This window comes from Macaca fascicularis, chromosome 11, assembly GCF_037993035.2.
Source record: "Macaca fascicularis isolate 582-1 chromosome 11, T2T-MFA8v1.1".
NCBI classification, from domain to species: domain Eukaryota; kingdom Metazoa; phylum Chordata; class Mammalia; order Primates; family Cercopithecidae; genus Macaca; species Macaca fascicularis.
Genome location: NC_088385.1, coordinates 11,850,815 through 11,869,274, shown reverse-complemented (window position 1 = coordinate 11,869,274; position 18,460 = coordinate 11,850,815). Strand labels below are relative to the sequence as shown.

Below are 18,460 nucleotides of genomic sequence, written 5' to 3'. Positions count from 1 at the left end.
TGAAAAAAGCCTATTAAAGGGGACCGAAGAATGGAGAGATTTGTGAGGAGAGGTTGTTGGAGGATTTTGAGTAGAGTTCCTTTGAACAGTTTGAAAGAGACCCTATAGCTTCCAGGAGAATGGCAGGAGACATCTCCTTCATTCTGCTGATGCTCCACTGCTGCTTGAGGAAGGCAGTGTTGTTATGGGAAACAGAAGGATAATAACACAGTGATGGGTTGCCGGAATTCTGAGCATTTCCTTTTGGCCCTCTTTGACTTTCATTTGCTTTTATTTCCCATTATCCTTGGATACTGAAAACTTTCCTTCATTTCAAGTTATTGTCATCTTTATTTTTTTCTTCTTGGATGTGTTTGTTTCTTTTTTGTTCAAATCTTTTGCTGCCTGAAGGTGAAATCAAAGGTTTTGGCAAATCACCAACCTGGGTGGAGGAGAAACCGCCCTGGGAATTCTGCTGCTTCGTGATCCACTTCACGACGTTGGTTGCAGAGGTCAGGTCCTCCGAGGTTGGGGCTGGCTGGGCCGTGAGGTAAGCGAGGAGCACGTAAGATGTCATCTCCACCTCAGCAGAGGGAGCCTGGGGTTCGTAAAAATGCCCCACTGGGGCCTTAGGTTTCTGAGGGCGCTCCCAGTGGACTGAGTTGTCTTAAAGGTGAGAAAAAGATATTTATAAGTGACTACATATTTATATTTAAATATAAATATAAAAGTACCCAAGCTAGTGTTGAAATGAGAATTGCATGCCCATTATAATCCCCTGAACTGTAGGTAGATGCTTTTCCTTCTATGTAAATCCGAATTTGGTGTGTTTCAGCCCAGCTAAGGCAGATATTGATGCTGGAGTCAGAAGCCTATGCCTATCTATGTTTTCAAATAGTTGCTGTAGTTGGGTTGGTGGGAGAAAGAAATGGCACAGCAGTTGTCTCATTGGGTGTGGCTGTTACCTATTTATGATGTTATATGATGTTATATTAGACCATAGCTGGAGTTTGTTACATTTCCTATGAAGCCTGTCTTTAGCGGTTTCTTGTGAGGATCACAGATCACAGGAAATAGTAGAGTTTGTACTCATTAGATTGAAAAAAACAATACAGTAATCCTTGAAATACCAAAGGCTGACATGGATGTGAAACAATGGGAACCAACATACACTGCTGTGGGAAGCCAATTGCTCTTTGGTGATATTCAACAATGGGGAAGATATGCTTAGCCCACTAATCCATCATTATGCTTCTCAAAGTGTAATTTGGAGAAACACAGATGCACGAGAAAACAGGCACACGAGTATTCATTGCAGCATTGTTTTTAGTAAGAAAACATAAAACAATTCATGGGAGAAGCTCGATGTGTAAATTATGACTAATTTATAGACTGTAATGTATTACGCAGCAGTGAAAATTAATGAGCTGACTCTGACCTACTTGTATAGGGGTCTTCATCCACATAATGTTGAACTTAGAAAATGAAAAGCAAACAAAAAACTAAGCTGCTGAAATATTCAAAAATGTTTCTCTTGTTTCTTGAATGAGAGAGAAAAAAATCTTGTTTCTGTCATGATGAAACACATGTAAGGATTCTAAATATTAGTTAGGGACACATATGCAGAAAAATATAAAGAAATCCATGGAATCGTAATGACAAATTCAGGAGGATGATTGCCTCTGGAGGTGGTAGTGATACACAAGGGATTTATTTTTCCAATATCGGTAATTTTCTATTTCTTAATCTATGAGATAGTTATACAGTATTTTCTAGTTATAGCTTATGCCCTTTTGTGTATCTACTATAAAATATTTCTCAATACATTTCAAGAAGAATTAATGGCTATCAAAGGAAAAAGGTAGACAATTTTAATGGACATCTTATGATTTGCATTTTATTTTCTATGTTTTCAACCCCTCATATAGACCATGGTATATGTAGAAGTATTGTGTGAATATGAGTAGACTGGGCAACATTATTGGTCTTATGAAATGGGCTTAAAATACCAGAATTCACTTTGGGAGGCTGAGGAGGGCGCATCACAAGGTCAGGAGATTGAGACCATCCTGGCTAACACAGTGAAACCCCGTCTCTACTAAAAATACAAAAAAATTAGCTGAGTGTGGTGGTGGGGACCTGTAGTCTCAGCTACTTGGGAGGCTGAGGCAGGAGAATGGCGTGAACCTGGGAGGCAGAGCTTGTAGTAAGCCGAGATTGCACCACTGCACTCCAGCCTGGGCGACAGAGTGAGACTCTGTCACAAAAAAAAAAAAAAAAAAAAAAGAAAATACCAGAATTCATTCCAGTAGTTACTTCCATGATTATTTTCTTATGTTTAAGGTTATACAATGTACCAGGTAAGAATTGGGCATATATTGAGAACTGATATGTTAGTAGTAACAACTAGTACTTTTATAGGATTTGCTATGTGCCATTTACTCTACTGTTTTATGTATACCAATTCATTTAATACAACAGCTCTGTGAGGTCAATACTATTTTTATCCCCATTTTACTGAGGAAGGAACTGAAACACAAGGAAGTTAATGACTTTCCCAAGCTCGCATAGATAGCACATTTTGGAGCTAGTCTGAAGAGAATGCTCTTCTTACTAGCATACTATACAGATGGTCCCTGACTTACAATGGTCCCACTTAAGATTTTTCAGACTTTACAATGAGTTTGTCAGGATATAACCCCATCATAAGTTGAGAAGCATCTGCACTGCCTCTTGTCTTTTGATTTCTGATTTAAGAAATCCTAGATTTTATAAAATCACAATATGGACAAAATACATATGATATATAGAAAAGAAGAGAGGAGACAGGGATCACAGGAGGTAGGAGTGAGGGATTTTTGCCATGCAGCTCTTGATACAGAGGATGGGCCAGGAGAAGGATATGAGGTGTGCTCTCACCTTTCTTCACAGCTTCCCCATTAAGTGACTCGAGTACTTCCTTCCTCTTTTCCTGGTTACCTGCCAGGGCAAAAGCATAGGCCAGCAGTGCTTTGGTATATACATGGCTGCCATGGGCCCCTTCTTGTGTCGTCTTCCAGGCTGATTCCAGGCAAAACAGGGCATTGCGGACAACAGGGTGCTGTGAAGGCAGAACAAGAAGGGAACCGAGCTATGTAAACAGACATGCTAGCATTCCCAGGCAAATACACAGATCACAGCACAGAAGTTTTATAAACGCATTTTTCCAACTATTTCATTCTTATCGATAGATATAATAGTATTTTTATCTGTTATTCTCACATTCAAAAGATGTATCTTTAAGATTTTTTTTTTTTTTTGGAGTGGTGGTGGTAAATAGCCTAGGTGAATTACTGGGAAAATTTAAACCATTCTTAAATGGGTTGACCAAATTCTCTGTAGATCTGGGAAGCACTGGCATTGCATAGAAGGAAAACTGACGCTTTGCTTTTAATAGGATAGTATTTCAGACAGCAGGTCAGCAGTTTCGTTGCATCCAGAACTCTCCTTCAGCAGAGGAATGAGGTGGTACCTACAGTGACTGGGAGAGGAATCTCCAGAAGGGCGATGGTGATGTAGGCAGAGAGGGTCACTTCATCTTCTACTCCTCCCTGTGAATACAAGAGAGAGATTTGAATAATTCAACTTCTGAGAATGCCATTGATTGGTTATTTCTATTCTGCTGTGTCATGGAATTCATCCTTACCCATATCCATCCCTATAGGGCAAAGTATCACAATCTACTTTTGTTCTATCCCCTCTTTTTTGGTGCCATCCAGGTTTTATTTTCTTCTGATGCTTTCCCTTAGAAATTTTCACATTATCACTTCCCTCCTCATCCTTGCAGGTATCATAACGGACAAATCAAAACTAGCTCCAGAATGATTCACCTTTATGGCATTGTTGAGCAGTGATCCAGAGCTCCTGAAACAGCCATTGTCCTTCTGCTTCTGCGAGAGCCATATGAGGGCTTGGGTAATGTGTGCTTCATCGATGAAGATGTAGGCTCGAGCTTGGGCAAAAGTCTTCAGAACAAAGGCTGTGAGCCTGACCAGGGAGGAAGCAATCATGATATTTATGTTGTTACAGTGGTTTTATAACCACTTCACAGCAACAGGCTTCATATGATGTCAGTTAGCTAACAAAAATTCTTGTGTACTTAGAGATCTCATCTCCTTGATTAATCTTTAGTCTGCTTGATTAATCTGCTAGATTTAGTATTTCCTTGCTGCCTCTCTCTTTGCCACAGGGAGTCTAAGTATATTTTATTTTATTTTAGTTCCAGGATACATGTGCAGAACGTGCAGGTTTGTTACATAGGCATATGTGTGCCATGGCGGTTTCTTGCACCTATTGACCCATTCGCTTAGTTCCCTCTCCTCACCCACCACCTCCCAAAAGGCTCTGGTGTGTGTTGTTCCCCTCCCTGTGTCTGTGGGTTCTCATTGTTCAACTCCCACTTGTGAGTGAGAACATGTGGTGTTTGATTTTCTGTTCCTGCGTTAGTTTGCTGAGGATGATGGTTTCCATGCAGCTTCATCCATGTCCCTGCAAAGGACATGACCTCATTTCTTTTTTTTGCTGCATAGTATTCCATGGTGTATATGTACCACATTTTCTTTATCCAGTCTATGATTAATAAGCAATTGAATTGGTTCCACTACTTTGTTATTGCAAATAGTGCCGCAATAAACATACGTGCGCATGTGTCATTGTAGTAGAATGATGTATATTCCTTTGGATATATGCCCAGTAATGGGATTACTAGGTCAAATGGTATTTCTGGTTCTAGATCCTCGAGGAATCACCATACTGTCTTCCACAATGGTTGAATGAATTTACAGTCAAGTACTTTTTTTTTTTTTCATTCAAGTACTTTGAATTTACTTATTTTTGTTAGTTACTCGAGTAAGGCTTTAAATCTCTCTTATCTTTAGAGATTTCCTTCTGCAGATGACAGAATCTTCTCACATGCAGCTCTTATATGCAGTAACTTTTAATATTGCTTTACTTTAGGGATTTAAAAGATGTTTTATATTACCGTTTCCTTCTCAATTGTTTCCTCCTATTAATGAATTCATTCTAAATCAAGCTGAATGACTTAGAATGTGACACAATATACACTGAAGTTAACATGGTTTATCTGGAAGTTATATATGTTCACTGGCAATATCATTTTAAAACTCATGGTTATGGCAGCTACTTTAGAAAGAATAGCCATTTCAGAAAGAAAACCTTGGTATATTATTAATAGGGTCAATTTTGGAAACAAGCCTAACATACCTGTATTTGGATATCAGGTTTTCTTCTTGTTACCTTGCTACTCTTGGTGGATTTATCTAGTATAACAAACCATCGGTCTGATAATACATATCTGATAGTGTTGCTGTGAATATAATTGAGGTAATACATGTAAAAGAGCTGGCACACAAAAAGGAGCTCAAAAAATTGTTCTTTCCTTACCAGGTGTTGCCCTGGTTCCTGCCATATCGCTCCCCAAAGGTACTGTAGGAGCCATCATAGTGTTTGTAGTTCAACTGTCTCTGGTAACCTGGAAAGGAAGATTCATGAAATAGCACAATGGATTAATGTGCATGCTGAGGGTGGAGTAATTACTAAAATACCTTGGCTTCCCTTGTGACATTTCTTAAATTTTGTTGTCATAGATTAGGAGTTTCTGAGCCTTAAACATTTTATTGGAGGTTGAAGAGTGGATAGTTTCCATGAAATTAACTATCATAGTTGCTATCATAGTAGGCTAAGCTAATGTATCATGATATTCATAAGTAACTGAAACCTACTGGGAAATCCAGTTGAAATAACATTCAAGTTTTCCCTTACTCGAGTAATCACTCACCAGTGTTGAGATAGCCAATGGCCTTGGACTCGATCTCTGGAGTAAGCTGCTGTGTTTCATTTAGATAATCCAGAACATAGATGTTAGGAGCAAAGAGGACCATATTCTGCTCTCCACAGCCATAGGGCATCTGGAGAAGATTTTGTATGTTTTGCATGGCAGAGCCTAATATGTCTCCTAGAGAATGGGAGAGATGGGAAGTCATAAAGCTTGGAGATTATCATCTATCAAAATCATTAAGCAGAAATAATTAGTTGAGCTTAGAATTTGAGAAAATTTAGGAAGGATGATTCTTCCAGGGATAGGAGTATGATTGAAAGCAATAAACAAGCCCAAAGAAGAAGAGAAGAAAGAAGTTAAAATTATAGTGTCACTTTTAGTAAATATTTATGGCAAAGAAAAATAGTATAATAGAAGCTGTTAATGCCCAGGTCCATTATGGGTTGGAGACTCACCCAAAACTGAGACAGAAGCTCGGGCAGATTCTTCTACGACATTTGGTGGCAGTTTCAGGGATAATTCTTCAGATATCTCACCACCTAGAGAAATAAGCAAATCAGACATATGAAAATTATTTCTGCATTATATCTTTCTAAACAGCTCTATGACCCAGAAGCTAGGACTATGCCTTATACTAAACTTCTCCTGAAAAGTTGTCCTCCTTTAATACGACAGTAATATACATATCTTAAAAATGGGCTACTGATTCCTGTGATTTTCAGAATTTCTTCTTCAATGATCTTTTCAGTAACTTATGTAGAATTGCACGCCAAATATGACAACAAATTGTAAGAGCCTGGTGATGATGCTGTGATTCAGCTGCTGTCATCTGATGGCTAACACAAGATGGTTATCACAAGATGGTCTATTTAGTTCCCACCGCCAACTTCCTTACTCAACAGTTGTATGGAGAAAATACTAACAACAAAGCCCTATAAGTATACATAGGTAAAGGAAAAATTACCCACAAAAGGTCCTGAATTCTATAATAATGCTATGTTCTTTCTTCAAATATTGGATATAAAGATAGTATTTTTATGGAAGACCTAGAAAATTGAGGATAAAGTGAAGATGAACAGTATTTGATGCATTGAAAATAAAATAGTTACTACTGATGAACATACATTTACTTCCATTTTAATCTTGGTAAATTATATGAAATGAAAATGAGAGAAGCGTAGTATTTATTTTCATACTGAATTCCTTCCTCATAAAATTCATATTAAAATGTTTCTTTAAAAAAGCCATTAGCATAGTTAAGGGACCAAAGGCCAAGCAAAATAAAATGCTTGACTCACTGAAAATAAAATAACTGCTACTGATGAATATACATTTACTAAAATTTTAATATTGGTGAATTATATACAAATGAAAAATGTAGAAATTATCTTCCCTTTCTCATAAAATTAATATCAAAACTTTTGTAAAAAAAAATGCCATAAACTAAGTTAAAAACACAAATGACCAAATGAAAGAAAATATCTGCAACATATTCAACAGATAAAGAATTAGTGTCATACAACCGAGTCAGAAAAAAACTACTCAAAAGACAAATGGCCAAAGATTATAAAGGCAATTAATAAACATGCAAAACTAAGGTCATGCTTGTAATTAAAAAAATATAAATTAAAACAACAGCAAAATTTTTTTTTCTAAATTTTTGGCAAAAATTAAAATGAAAAACTTTGATGGTAACAGATGATGGCAAGTATAACACTATGGTAATGTATACTGGTGGAAGTATAAATGCATTTGGGTAATAAAGAGGAGAATTTTCTTTTTGTAGTTCTATTAAAACTCAGAATAAAGCAAGATGATGGACTAGAAAGTCTCAGGATCTTCTCTCCCTCCACAGAAAGTCCAACTAGCTACTATCCACAGATCAGAAAATCTATTTTGAAAACCCCAATACTTGGAAACTAGTCTAGAACACATGCATTGTTCACAGAACTGAGTGAAGACAAATTAGAAGGGTAGGAAGAATGGTCTCACTTTGACCATGTCACTGTTCCCACTCCTTTAGGTTAGCACAATGCCAGACAGAGAGGATTCCCCTGGGGTCACAGTTTCTACAGAGGGGAAAGAGAACCAGAGGTAGACATCAAGATTCTCAAGTATTCAAAGACACTTCTCAGGAAGCCCACTCTGGTCTCATTTCACTGGGAACACTGGAAGTAATGGCATGACTAGACTACCTGAGGTCAGGTAGAAACAAAGAAGGACAGAGCTCACAGTGACCAGCATGTGGATTTTAGTAGTGCTTCTGTGTTTCTGCCAGCTATGGCACTCATTCAGAGACACCAGCCAACTGCATAGCCCATCTGCAAAACTGAGCTGGTCACTTTCAGAAGCATGGTGGGAAGTTCAACCTGGCTTGAGTTTCCAGATGGCCAGTCTGTAAGCCCAGCTTCAGAGCTTATGCCAGTGATCCCACCCAGGTAGGAGACACTTCTGTGCATTTCATAGAAGTGTAGGGGTTAAATACGCTTGACCTGGGAGTCTAAAGGGTGGCTCAACTCAGCCAAAACCTCACTCCATGGCTCCATGCACAAGGGTGGGGTAGCAGTCCTCTATTATGCACATCTAAGAAGTATAGTATTTATTTCTGTCCAACCCAAGCAACAACTCCACCTAACCTCACAGCCCAGATTGTGACCCTGTCTACCTTAAGGTCCCAAATAGCAGAATCATCCAGCCAGGCAATATATCCTGTGACTGGCCTGACCAGAGGCCCTTGCAGTACCCAGCCAGCAGCTCCACCAGATAGCAGAGACCAAACAGTGATCTTGCCAGACAGCAAGGCATAACCAGTGGCCCTACCAAACATAAGAGCAAAGGCAGTGGCCCAGCCAACTAGGGAACCCATGAAAAACTCTGCCTGCTTAAGGTTGTCACCAACTGATCTTTCCAGAATTATAGGCTAGACTAAATAGCAAATGTTTATCCCTGCCAAAGAATACCTATAAAGGCCAGAAGAAGTGGCTTTCTCCTCAAATGCACAAACAATGCAAGGACAAAGGATTATGAAGAATCAAGGAATCATGACACCTCCAAAAGAAACTGACAAAGCTCAAAAAATTGACCTCATAGAAATGAAAATCTATAAAATCACTGACAAAGAATTCTCCTCTTGAATAATCCTCTTGAAGAAATTCAGTGGACTGCAAGAATATATAAATACAAAATTAAATGAATTTGCAAAACAATACACCAACAAAGTGAGAAGTTTGACATAGAAATAGAAACAATTATCTGCAACTTAGCTAATATTGTAAAATAAAAAATAAATAGAAACAATTAAAAAGAAACCAAATAGAAATCCTAGAAATAAAGAACACAATGACTTTATTTAAAAATACAATAGAAAGCTCAACAGTAGACTTGGTCAAGCAGAAGAATCAGCGAGCTCAAAGACAGAATATTTGGAATTATCCAGGCAGAAGAGCAGAAAGACAAAAGAATGACGAAAGCCTATGGAAATTATGGGACATCATCATGAAATCAAACCTTTGCATTAAAGAAAGTCCAGAAGAAGGAGACTATAAAGCATATTTAAAGCAATAATGAAAAAAAAAAAAGAGTACAGAATCAGGAAAAAAAAAGAAAAAAAAAGCAATATGGCTGAAAACTTCCCTGATCAGGGGATAGATGCCAGCATCCAACTACAGGAGGCACAGAGTTCTCCAATGAAATTCAAAAGAAAGAATTGTTCACTAAGACACAATAATTAAACTATCAGAAATCAAAGACGAAGAAAAAATTCTGAAAGCAGAAGGTGATAAGAAACATATCACATACAAAGGAATTCCAATACAACCATCCATGGGTTTTTAGCAGGAACCCTGCAGGCTGAGGGAGAGTGGAATAATATATTCAAAGTGCTGAAGGAAAACAAAAATAAAAACAATGTGTAATCAAGAATTCTTCATCCAGCAAAGCTGTCTTTTAGAAATGAGGGAGAAATAAAACATTCCCAGACAAACTACAAGCTAAGGGAGTCGTCAACATTAGTCCTGCCTTCAGGAATTACTGAAGGGAGTTTTTTAAGCTGAAACAAAAGGCTCCTAATTAACAATACAAAAACACAAAAGCAAAAAATTTAATGGTATAAGTAATACAGAGCCATATTCAGAATACTCTGTGACTGTAATGATGGTATTAAAAGTACTTTTATCTCTAGTACAAGGGTTAAAGGACAAAATATTAATAACAAGCATAGGGCAGCGTGATTAAATCTGGAGGAGATTACGTTAAGTGAAATAAGCCAGGTACAGGAAAACTCTGTGTTAGAATGCCCCGAATTCAGCCACCCAGAGTTTGCATTACTAATTATTTAAGGAAACATCCCCTTTGGTATGTGATATGTTTCTTATCACCTTCTGCCTTCAGAATTTTTTCTTCGTCTTTGATTTCTGATAGTTTAAATGGTGACCCACTGTCACCATTTATTTTCAAAGTAGTACTGGAAGTATCAGCAAGAGCAATCAAACATGAAAAAGAAATGAAAAATATACAAATTGAAAAGGAAGAAGTAAAATTTTCACTGTTGGTGATGACATTATCATATATTGGGAGCTCAAAAGACTTCACAAAAGGGTTGCAAGAACTTATAAATGAATACAATAAAGTTGCAAGATACAAAATCAACACATAAAAATCAGTAGTATTTTCTATACACTAACAATGAATGATCAAAAAAGAAATAAAAACAATCCCATTTACAATAGCTATGAAAAAATATGTAGAAATAAATCTAATCAAGGAGCTGAAGTGTACACTGGAAACTATAAAACACTGATGAAAGAAATCAAAGAGAACACAAATAAATGAAAAAAGCATACGATGTTCATGGATTGGAAGAATTAATATTGTTAAAATGTCCACACTACCCAAAGCAATCTACATATTCAACGTAATCCCTAACAAATTACTGGTGTCTAGTTATGGAATCATAAGTGTCATCAACAGATGAATAGATAAAGAAAATTTGGTATATATACATATGGAATTCCATTCCATTTTAAAAAAGAATCTCCTCATAAATCTGGAGGAGATTATGTTAAGTGAAATAAGCCAGGTACAGGAAAACAAATATTGCATGTTCTCATTTGTATGTGGAAGCTAAAACATTCAAATTCACAGGAGCAGAGAGTAGAATGGTGGTTATGGAGCATGAGGCTGGAGTAAAAGGAAGATTGTATTCAAGGGACACAAAGTCTCAGACAGAAGGAATACATTTTTTTCTTTTTGGGATCTATTGCACAGCATGGTGAATATAGTTAATAATAGAGTGTTGTATGTTTCAAACTTGCTTAGAGAATTTCAAACGTTCTCACCACAAAACATAAGTATTTGAGATTAGCTTGATTTAATTATTTCACGTTCTATTCATAAATCATAACATCACTTTGTATGCTGTAAATATATACAATTATAAATGGTCAGTTTACAATGTAATTAAAGAACAACAACAACCAACCAAACAAATAAAACTATGCATATCTACACATATGCTCTCTGACTCAGGAATTTTTAACATTTTGGTATGTACCCTAGCTGTACTTGTATATGTTCATAAGGAGGCTATTATTATAATTAACTAATTTTTTTAAAGCCAGCAAATAGTTGAAAAAACCAATATAGGAAGACTAAAACACTAAGCAGAATTGTGATGTATTTATATTATAGGATTAAAAGCAATGAAAAGGAAAGACCTAGATCTACAATTTGACATAGATAAATCTCCAAGACAGGATGCTGAGTAAAAAACAAACAGTGATTTATACAATGAAACTTATACAGTTTATTATATGTAAATCACACATCCACAAACATATACATCTACACACATTATTTCGAAAGATAAATGGATGACAAAGTACTGAAAAATGTTCAGGGGGTTGACATTAACCTTTAATATGATGTTCTTTTTTGTTTTTTTTAAATAAGAATATATTTTTGTACAATTAGGTAAGCAAATTTGATTATGTTGGTAATTAAAATGAAATTAAATAAAGCTATTTGATGATTAGCCCTTACACCTAAGAGATAAATCAAAATAAGGAACTCAGAAATGGAGAAGTCATGATAAAAGGATTGAATGATAGGTACTCAATTCACTTAAATGTAGAAATAAGGCTAAATGACGAGGAAAATATGGTTTTAGGATACATTTTATATGTTACATCTTGGCCACAGATGAATAGGTAAAGTATTTAGTATTTAGTATGAAAAACATACTAAATAGAAATTTGTAGGTAGTCAGAGAAAGGCAATGAACATATGTATGGTGTTGATTCAGTGTTGGTTTGGGGTGAGAATGTGTTGTGCTGATACATTTCTTAGTGTATTAAATTTTTACTGTAAGTTTCTTAGTGTATTAAATTTTTACTGTAAGTTTTACTGTAAGTTTCTTCTCAAATGATTGATAGAGCATTAAGTACAGGATAGGCATCAAACAAACATTAATATGACAATAATGGTAAAGGCCATGACAACTTTTTCTTTGGGAAATAGCAATCCCATTATCAAATACCGTTGGCTATGCAAAACTCAGTGTTAGAATGCTCCGAATTCAGCCATCCAGAGTTTGCATTACTAACTATTTAAGGAAACATCCCCTTTGGTAATATTCATTTTGATTCTACCCACTTTCTACCTATGCCCATACCATACACTGGTCAGAAAGTCATTTGATGTTTGCATAGGTGCTACAATAGATCAAGACTCAGAATGTAGGCCTAGGGATATTCTGATCAAATTACTTGGCCTTCCTAAGAACTGTTTTCCCCATTTGTCAAATGCATTGATGCTGCTTCAGGTCTTAGATCACAGAGAAAGTGTAGGAATAATATATAAATGTTCTTTGAACTTTAAATGTTAGACTTTAATGTTTTTTAAATTATGATGGTTGACTCTTACCTGATGGACAAAGCAGGGAGTTGAATGTTGTTTCCTTCTCTAGTCCTTCAGGCTTTAGGTAAAAGAAAGAAAAGTTAGTGAGAATGGACTGACCTTTAGAACATGTGTGTTAACGGAGGGACCACAGATATCTGGATAGTGAAGAGAAGGATTTGAACTGTATTATCTAAGAAAATTCTGTACATATAAGCAATATATGTAGGAGGTAATTTTATGCAAGAAAGTAAATCAAAGGGAGGCTGGGCATGGTGGCTCACACCCATAATCCCAGCACTTTGGGAATCTGACGTGGGTGGATCACTTGAGGCCAGGAGTTCGAGACCAGCCTGGCCAACGTGGTGAAACCCTGTCCCTACTAAAAATACAAAAATTAGCTGGGTGTGGTGGTGCACGCCTGTAATCCCAGCTACTCAGGAGGCTGAGGCACAAGAATTGCTTGAACCCTGGAGGCGGAGGTTGCAGTGAACAGAGATCCTGCCACTGCACTCCAGCCTGGGAGATGGCAAGATTCTGTCTCGAAAACAAAAACAAAAACAAAAACACCCCAACAAAACAGAAAGTAAATCAAGAGACAGAGAGATACATGAGAATAATATTATAAAATATCCATATATTATTATTATGTTACCCATATATATTACTATATATTATCATGGACTATATATTATTTAGGTTTACTTACTTCAACCAACAGAGGCTTGATGATTGTGTCTTTCTTTCCATATTGAGGGACTGAAGCCACCTCAGTTCCACACAGCTCTTGAGACTCTAGTGCCTCTGCACTCACAGTGAAATTCACATTTCCTGGAAAAAAAAAAAAAAAAGTCCAATAGAAATGAATGCCATCTTCCCCTTCCTCCATGCCTCCAAACTCAAGATTTGTAAATGTTCAATGCTCTGTAAACTTTTGTTTTATTAAAACACAGAAGCAGGAATGGAAACATGCAAATGAGAGGTGAATGATACTGGGAATTCAAGGTGGAGATGTTGAGGATATCTTTGTAGGTATCTTAGAATAAAAGACAAAGGAAAAAAATCGCAGCATCTAGCGGTCTTTTCCTGAAGGAAGTAGCACTCAGTATAAGGTTCCCACTGCCATATGCAATCTTTGAGTAGAGAATTACCTCTAGGAGTTTTTTGCTCACCTAATGATTTTGGGGTTATTGCCCAGGACACAGTTTGCCGCCCGTTTGCACAGATGCAGTGAGGCTCTTGTTCCTTCTCCACTGGGACAGCTAGGAAGGCGGGAGAGGCTTCCAGCTGCACACTGACCTGAAACCACACATAAGAAAGAGAGTAGAGGGGGCAGGAGAACAGAGGGAGAATGGGTTTGCAATAAAGCATCTTGAGGAATTGGTTAGATTTCAGGTTGCCTCACATTAAAGATGATATAAATGAAGATCAAATACCTGAAATACATTTAAGTGGATCTGACATATAAATCTGAGTTATTTTGGAAGCAACCTGCTCTTTCACATGATGGGACCAGAGGAAGGGAAAGGTAATGATGGCATGCTGCTCTACCTCTTTGGTCTGGAACTTTGACCATTCCCTCAGATCTCCCAGCAGAGGATACAAGACTTATAAACAGTTATGGTTTCAGCAGAGGTAAGATGCTCACAAACAACTTTTAAAATTAGGTTTAATATAATGAATGAGCTATGAAAAGTTAAATATATGAGATCATAGAGGTTGAAACCTTATGGAATCTGTCATGAGAATAAAGTCCTGACTTTTGTCATCCCTGTCAGAAGTCTTCATACAACACAAATACTAACTTTGAAGGGTTATAAGGGCTAGCAACTTGCTTTATGGTGCAATTTGGTATTTGGAGATCTCACAACCTGTAACTTATACAATCATGAATATCTAGTAAGCATAGTTTGCATACAAGAGTTTGTCAGTACTCCTAGGAATGCAACTTTTAATTTACTTGATGGCTACCTTGTGTGTAATTGAGGAAAGAGATCCTTACCCGGATGCATTTGGGAAGGTAATTTAGGACCGTGGCCTTGAGTGTGAAGGCCTCTCCACGGATCACAGAGTAGGGCATTGTGAGCTCCACAAAGAAGGGCTGGAAGGCTCGGAGGGAGGCAGTGGGAGAGATACCAAGTCCAGAGTCTTGGGACAAGCAGAAGGCCCCTGCCTTCCAGTCGGTGATGGAGTCAGGGACTGTTACTCCTACCTCAGCCACACCTGATGAGCTGGAGAGAAGGGAAAGTGAAAGATAGAAATTAAGCAGTTAAATACATCCTCTCTAGGGAGAGAATCCCTAGGAATGATTCTACTGTCACGACTTAAAAACACTCAATAGAAATACCAATAACAGAGAGTATAATCAAGGATTGAGATGGGGAATATAAGGCCTTTTCTTCCAGCTGTTTTTAATTGTAGTATATCAGAATTGTAGCATAATTTTTTACAGACAATATAGTTATAAATTTAATATGCAGTTTGAGATTGTTCTTAAGTTCTCTTCCCAAAAATGCTGTTCCACTGAGGGCTGCTTTATAATTTTAAATTCTACTACTATGGTGTATAGTGGGTCTGACTGAATCTGTATTTAACTCAGGATTGCCAACCAATGAGGGATCTCTTACAGGCATTAATCTGTGCAGTACTTGGTTATATTTGGTCCTTATGCCCATTTTCTGGAAATCTTAGAATTAAATTTGCACAAAATTTTTTAGCTCTGATGCAATTAGATTAGTAAGACTTCTTAGCTGATGTATTTACATTAAACATCTCCTGAAATTAGCAATGCGTTTGAAAGAAGTACTTCAGTACTGAAAAATTAGCTAACAGCTCCTAGTTAGGCTTCGTCTACCCACTTCCTCAGTTGCTGACTGAGTGTTGGGCTTCTAACTAGCCTGCACGGGGAAGCAGAAGGGGCAGGGAAACGATCGACTTACAGGGAGCCTGAGAAGCAGTAAGGGCACTTCCCATGCCTCCTTCCCCCGGCTCGCCCCACAGATAAAACCAGGTCTCCAGCATACTCCTGGGAATAATTTGTCTATGCATCAAGCACCCCAGTGTCTACAGCTCCTACCTAAGGGTCGGGCTCCTAAATCACCCAGGAGTAGTTGGAGCTCTGCAATCAGGAGTCTCCCTAGACCACAGTGAACACAGACGTGGTTTTAAATAGGCCTTTGAGCAATGCCAGTGGCTACCTGCCCCCAACCACCCCTTGGCTCAATACGGAGAGAACAGGCAAAATCTCCTAGCTTCCGGTCTCTCCCTCGAAGGAGTTTGTCTGCACACATTTCTGGCTGCCTCCTAAGGGTTGGGCTTCTAAACAGTCTGCATCTGGGAGTGAAAGGGAGAGGGAGACAAGACTCCAGGAGCCTGAAAGGGAGCATATGGCCATTCCCACACCTTCTCTCCATCTGCCCCACTGGCTTGTTTCAGGGATAAAACTCCATTTCCAGTATCACTTTGGAAGGAGTTTCTTCACTCTCCTGGGTACAAATGCACATTGCCACAGCCATTATGGAAAACGGTATGGAGATACCTCAAAAATTTTAAAATGGAAACTACCATATGTCCCAGAAATCCCTCTTCTGGGTATACTCCCAAAGGAAATGAAATAAGCACCTCGTGGAGATGTATGTGTTTTGGTGTTCATGACAGCATTATTCACAGTTGTCAAGATATAAAAACAACCTAAGTGTCTGGGTGAATGGATAAATAAGTTGTGGCTATGCATAATGGAATATTATTCAGCCTTAAGTGGAATAAGATCCTGCCATTTGTGACAACATGGATGAAGCTGGGGGAGATTATGCTAAGTGAAATAAGCCAGACATAGGACAAATACTGCATGATCTTACTTGTATGTGGATGCTAAAAGAAGTTGAATACATAGGAACAGAGAGTAGAAGGGTGGTTGGGGTTACACGGATGGGGAGAAGCAGGTCAAAAGGTACAAAGTTGAAGTTATGTAGGATGAATAAATTTAGAAATCTAAAGTACAGCATGAGGACTATAGTTGATAATATAGTCAACTATAATGACTATATAGTTGGATACTGAAACTTGGCTAAAAGGATAGATTTTAGGTGCGCTTGCCACGCACACACAAACAGGTAACAATGTGAGCTAATAGATGTGTTAATTTGCTTGACTGTAGTAATCATTTCACTGTGTGTATGTGTATGTACATCAAAACATCATGTCGTACATCATAAACAAATAAAACAATAAAAACAGAAAAACTAGCAAAGAATTGAAAATAGTGAGGGACCTCTATCGTTGCATATTGCATATGCAGGAAGTTACTTACTTTACCACCACCAAATCCCAGATCCATGTCTCAGGGAAGTACTTCCGTACAGTTTCTGTGTGAGGCTCTTCAAGTTGCAGCTTGCGTGCCTGGCCTCTTCCCATTACATCTGAATCTATGTTGGGTGAGGGATAAGATACTACAATAAACATACAGATAAAGCTTATGAGAGAATGTAATAGTTGTCACCAAAAAAAACCCAAATGGTCTGATGAAATAGAGAGGAAGGAGGAGAGGGCACTTGGGTCATTAGGGAAAGCTTCTTTGAGGAGGAAATATGTTGGATGTTGGATGACTTATGAAGTATTAGAATAAGCTAGGAGTGGCCGGGCGCGGTGGCTCATGCCTGTAATCCCAGCGCTTTGGGAGGCCGAGGCGGGCAGATCACGAGGTCAGGAGATCAAGACCACCCTGGCTAACACGGTGAAACCCCGTCTCTACTAAAAAATACAAAAAAAAAAAAAAAAATTAGCCAGGTGTGGTGGCGGGCGCCTATAGTCCCAGCTACTAGGGAGACTGAGGCAGGAGAATGGCGTGAACCCGGGAGGCGGAGCTTGCAGTGAGCGGAGATCGCGCCACTGCACTCCAGCCTGGGCGACCTGGGCGACAGAGTGAGACTTCGTCTCAAACCAACCAACCAACCAACCCACTCCCCCCCAAAAAAAGAATAAGCTAGGAGTGAGCTGGGGGAGGAGGATCATAAGCAGAGGTTATAGAGACTTTGGCAGACAGAGGCTTGGATTATCTGTGGGGCGCAAGGACTTTGTGGAGTCCTTGGTGGCTGCTGCCGCTGTGCTAAGTGGAGAGTGCTATGACACAAGGCCGTGAAGAGGGCAGGAATCCAAGTTTCCATTGGTGTGCTCCTCTGCAGGAGCAAGGAAAAACTAACACAGATGTTACGACAGTGGCTTTGAGAAACAGTTTACAGGAGGGAAAAGTTCAGTGATAATAAAGACTCTTTATTCTCTATCGTGTCAGAAGATTACAGTTAGTTTCTTTCACTCTATTCACCTTCTAGTAAGGGTGTGCTGGTCAATATTTCACAACCAGCTCTCTGGAAAAAATTGTGCATATATAAACCTATACATGCATAAATTTACTATCAACCTTACTGATAAAGGATGGCACAATATAATTTATAAATAGTAAAATACACCATAGACTTCATAGTGAATTCCGTAGAGCCAATTGATTCTCCCTAAATGCTTTCCTTGATTTTTGACCCTCTTTTCTCTGCACTCAACTTATCCTCAATCATGATTTGACAATATGGGACTATAAATAAATGCTTGATTACTATTCAGTTCATCAAAGAAGTAGCTCATGTCATTGATGAACGTGTGTGGTTCCAACATCAATATTGGTTGATGTGTTGGGGAAGTTGAACAGCGTTTTTACCTGACTGATGGAGAATGTAGTCCTGTTTTGTGAACATTTCTATT

At 38.2% G+C, this 18,460-nt stretch overlaps 1 protein-coding gene across 1 annotated transcript in view; it reads right to left on the bottom strand.

The window, feature by feature from the left end:
- A2M (alpha-2-macroglobulin) overlaps positions 1 to 18,460 on the bottom strand; it is a 46,652-nt gene that overhangs the window by 6,725 nt on the left and 21,467 nt on the right. Inside the window, exons 18-29 of the mRNA XM_005570063.5 lie at positions 17,019 to 17,133; positions 14,712 to 14,940; positions 13,882 to 14,008; positions 13,419 to 13,540; positions 12,737 to 12,788; positions 6,271 to 6,354; positions 5,816 to 5,992; positions 5,422 to 5,509; positions 3,849 to 4,005; positions 3,495 to 3,569; positions 2,899 to 3,079; positions 422 to 645 (exon numbers count right to left, since the gene is read on the bottom strand). Coding sequence (XP_005570120.3) covers positions 422 to 645; positions 2,899 to 3,079; positions 3,495 to 3,569; positions 3,849 to 4,005; positions 5,422 to 5,509; positions 5,816 to 5,992; positions 6,271 to 6,354; positions 12,737 to 12,788; positions 13,419 to 13,540; positions 13,882 to 14,008; positions 14,712 to 14,940; positions 17,019 to 17,133 — 1,631 coding nt within the window. The remainder of the gene's footprint in view (positions 1 to 421; positions 646 to 2,898; positions 3,080 to 3,494; positions 3,570 to 3,848; positions 4,006 to 5,421; positions 5,510 to 5,815; positions 5,993 to 6,270; positions 6,355 to 12,736; positions 12,789 to 13,418; positions 13,541 to 13,881; positions 14,009 to 14,711; positions 14,941 to 17,018; positions 17,134 to 18,460) is intronic.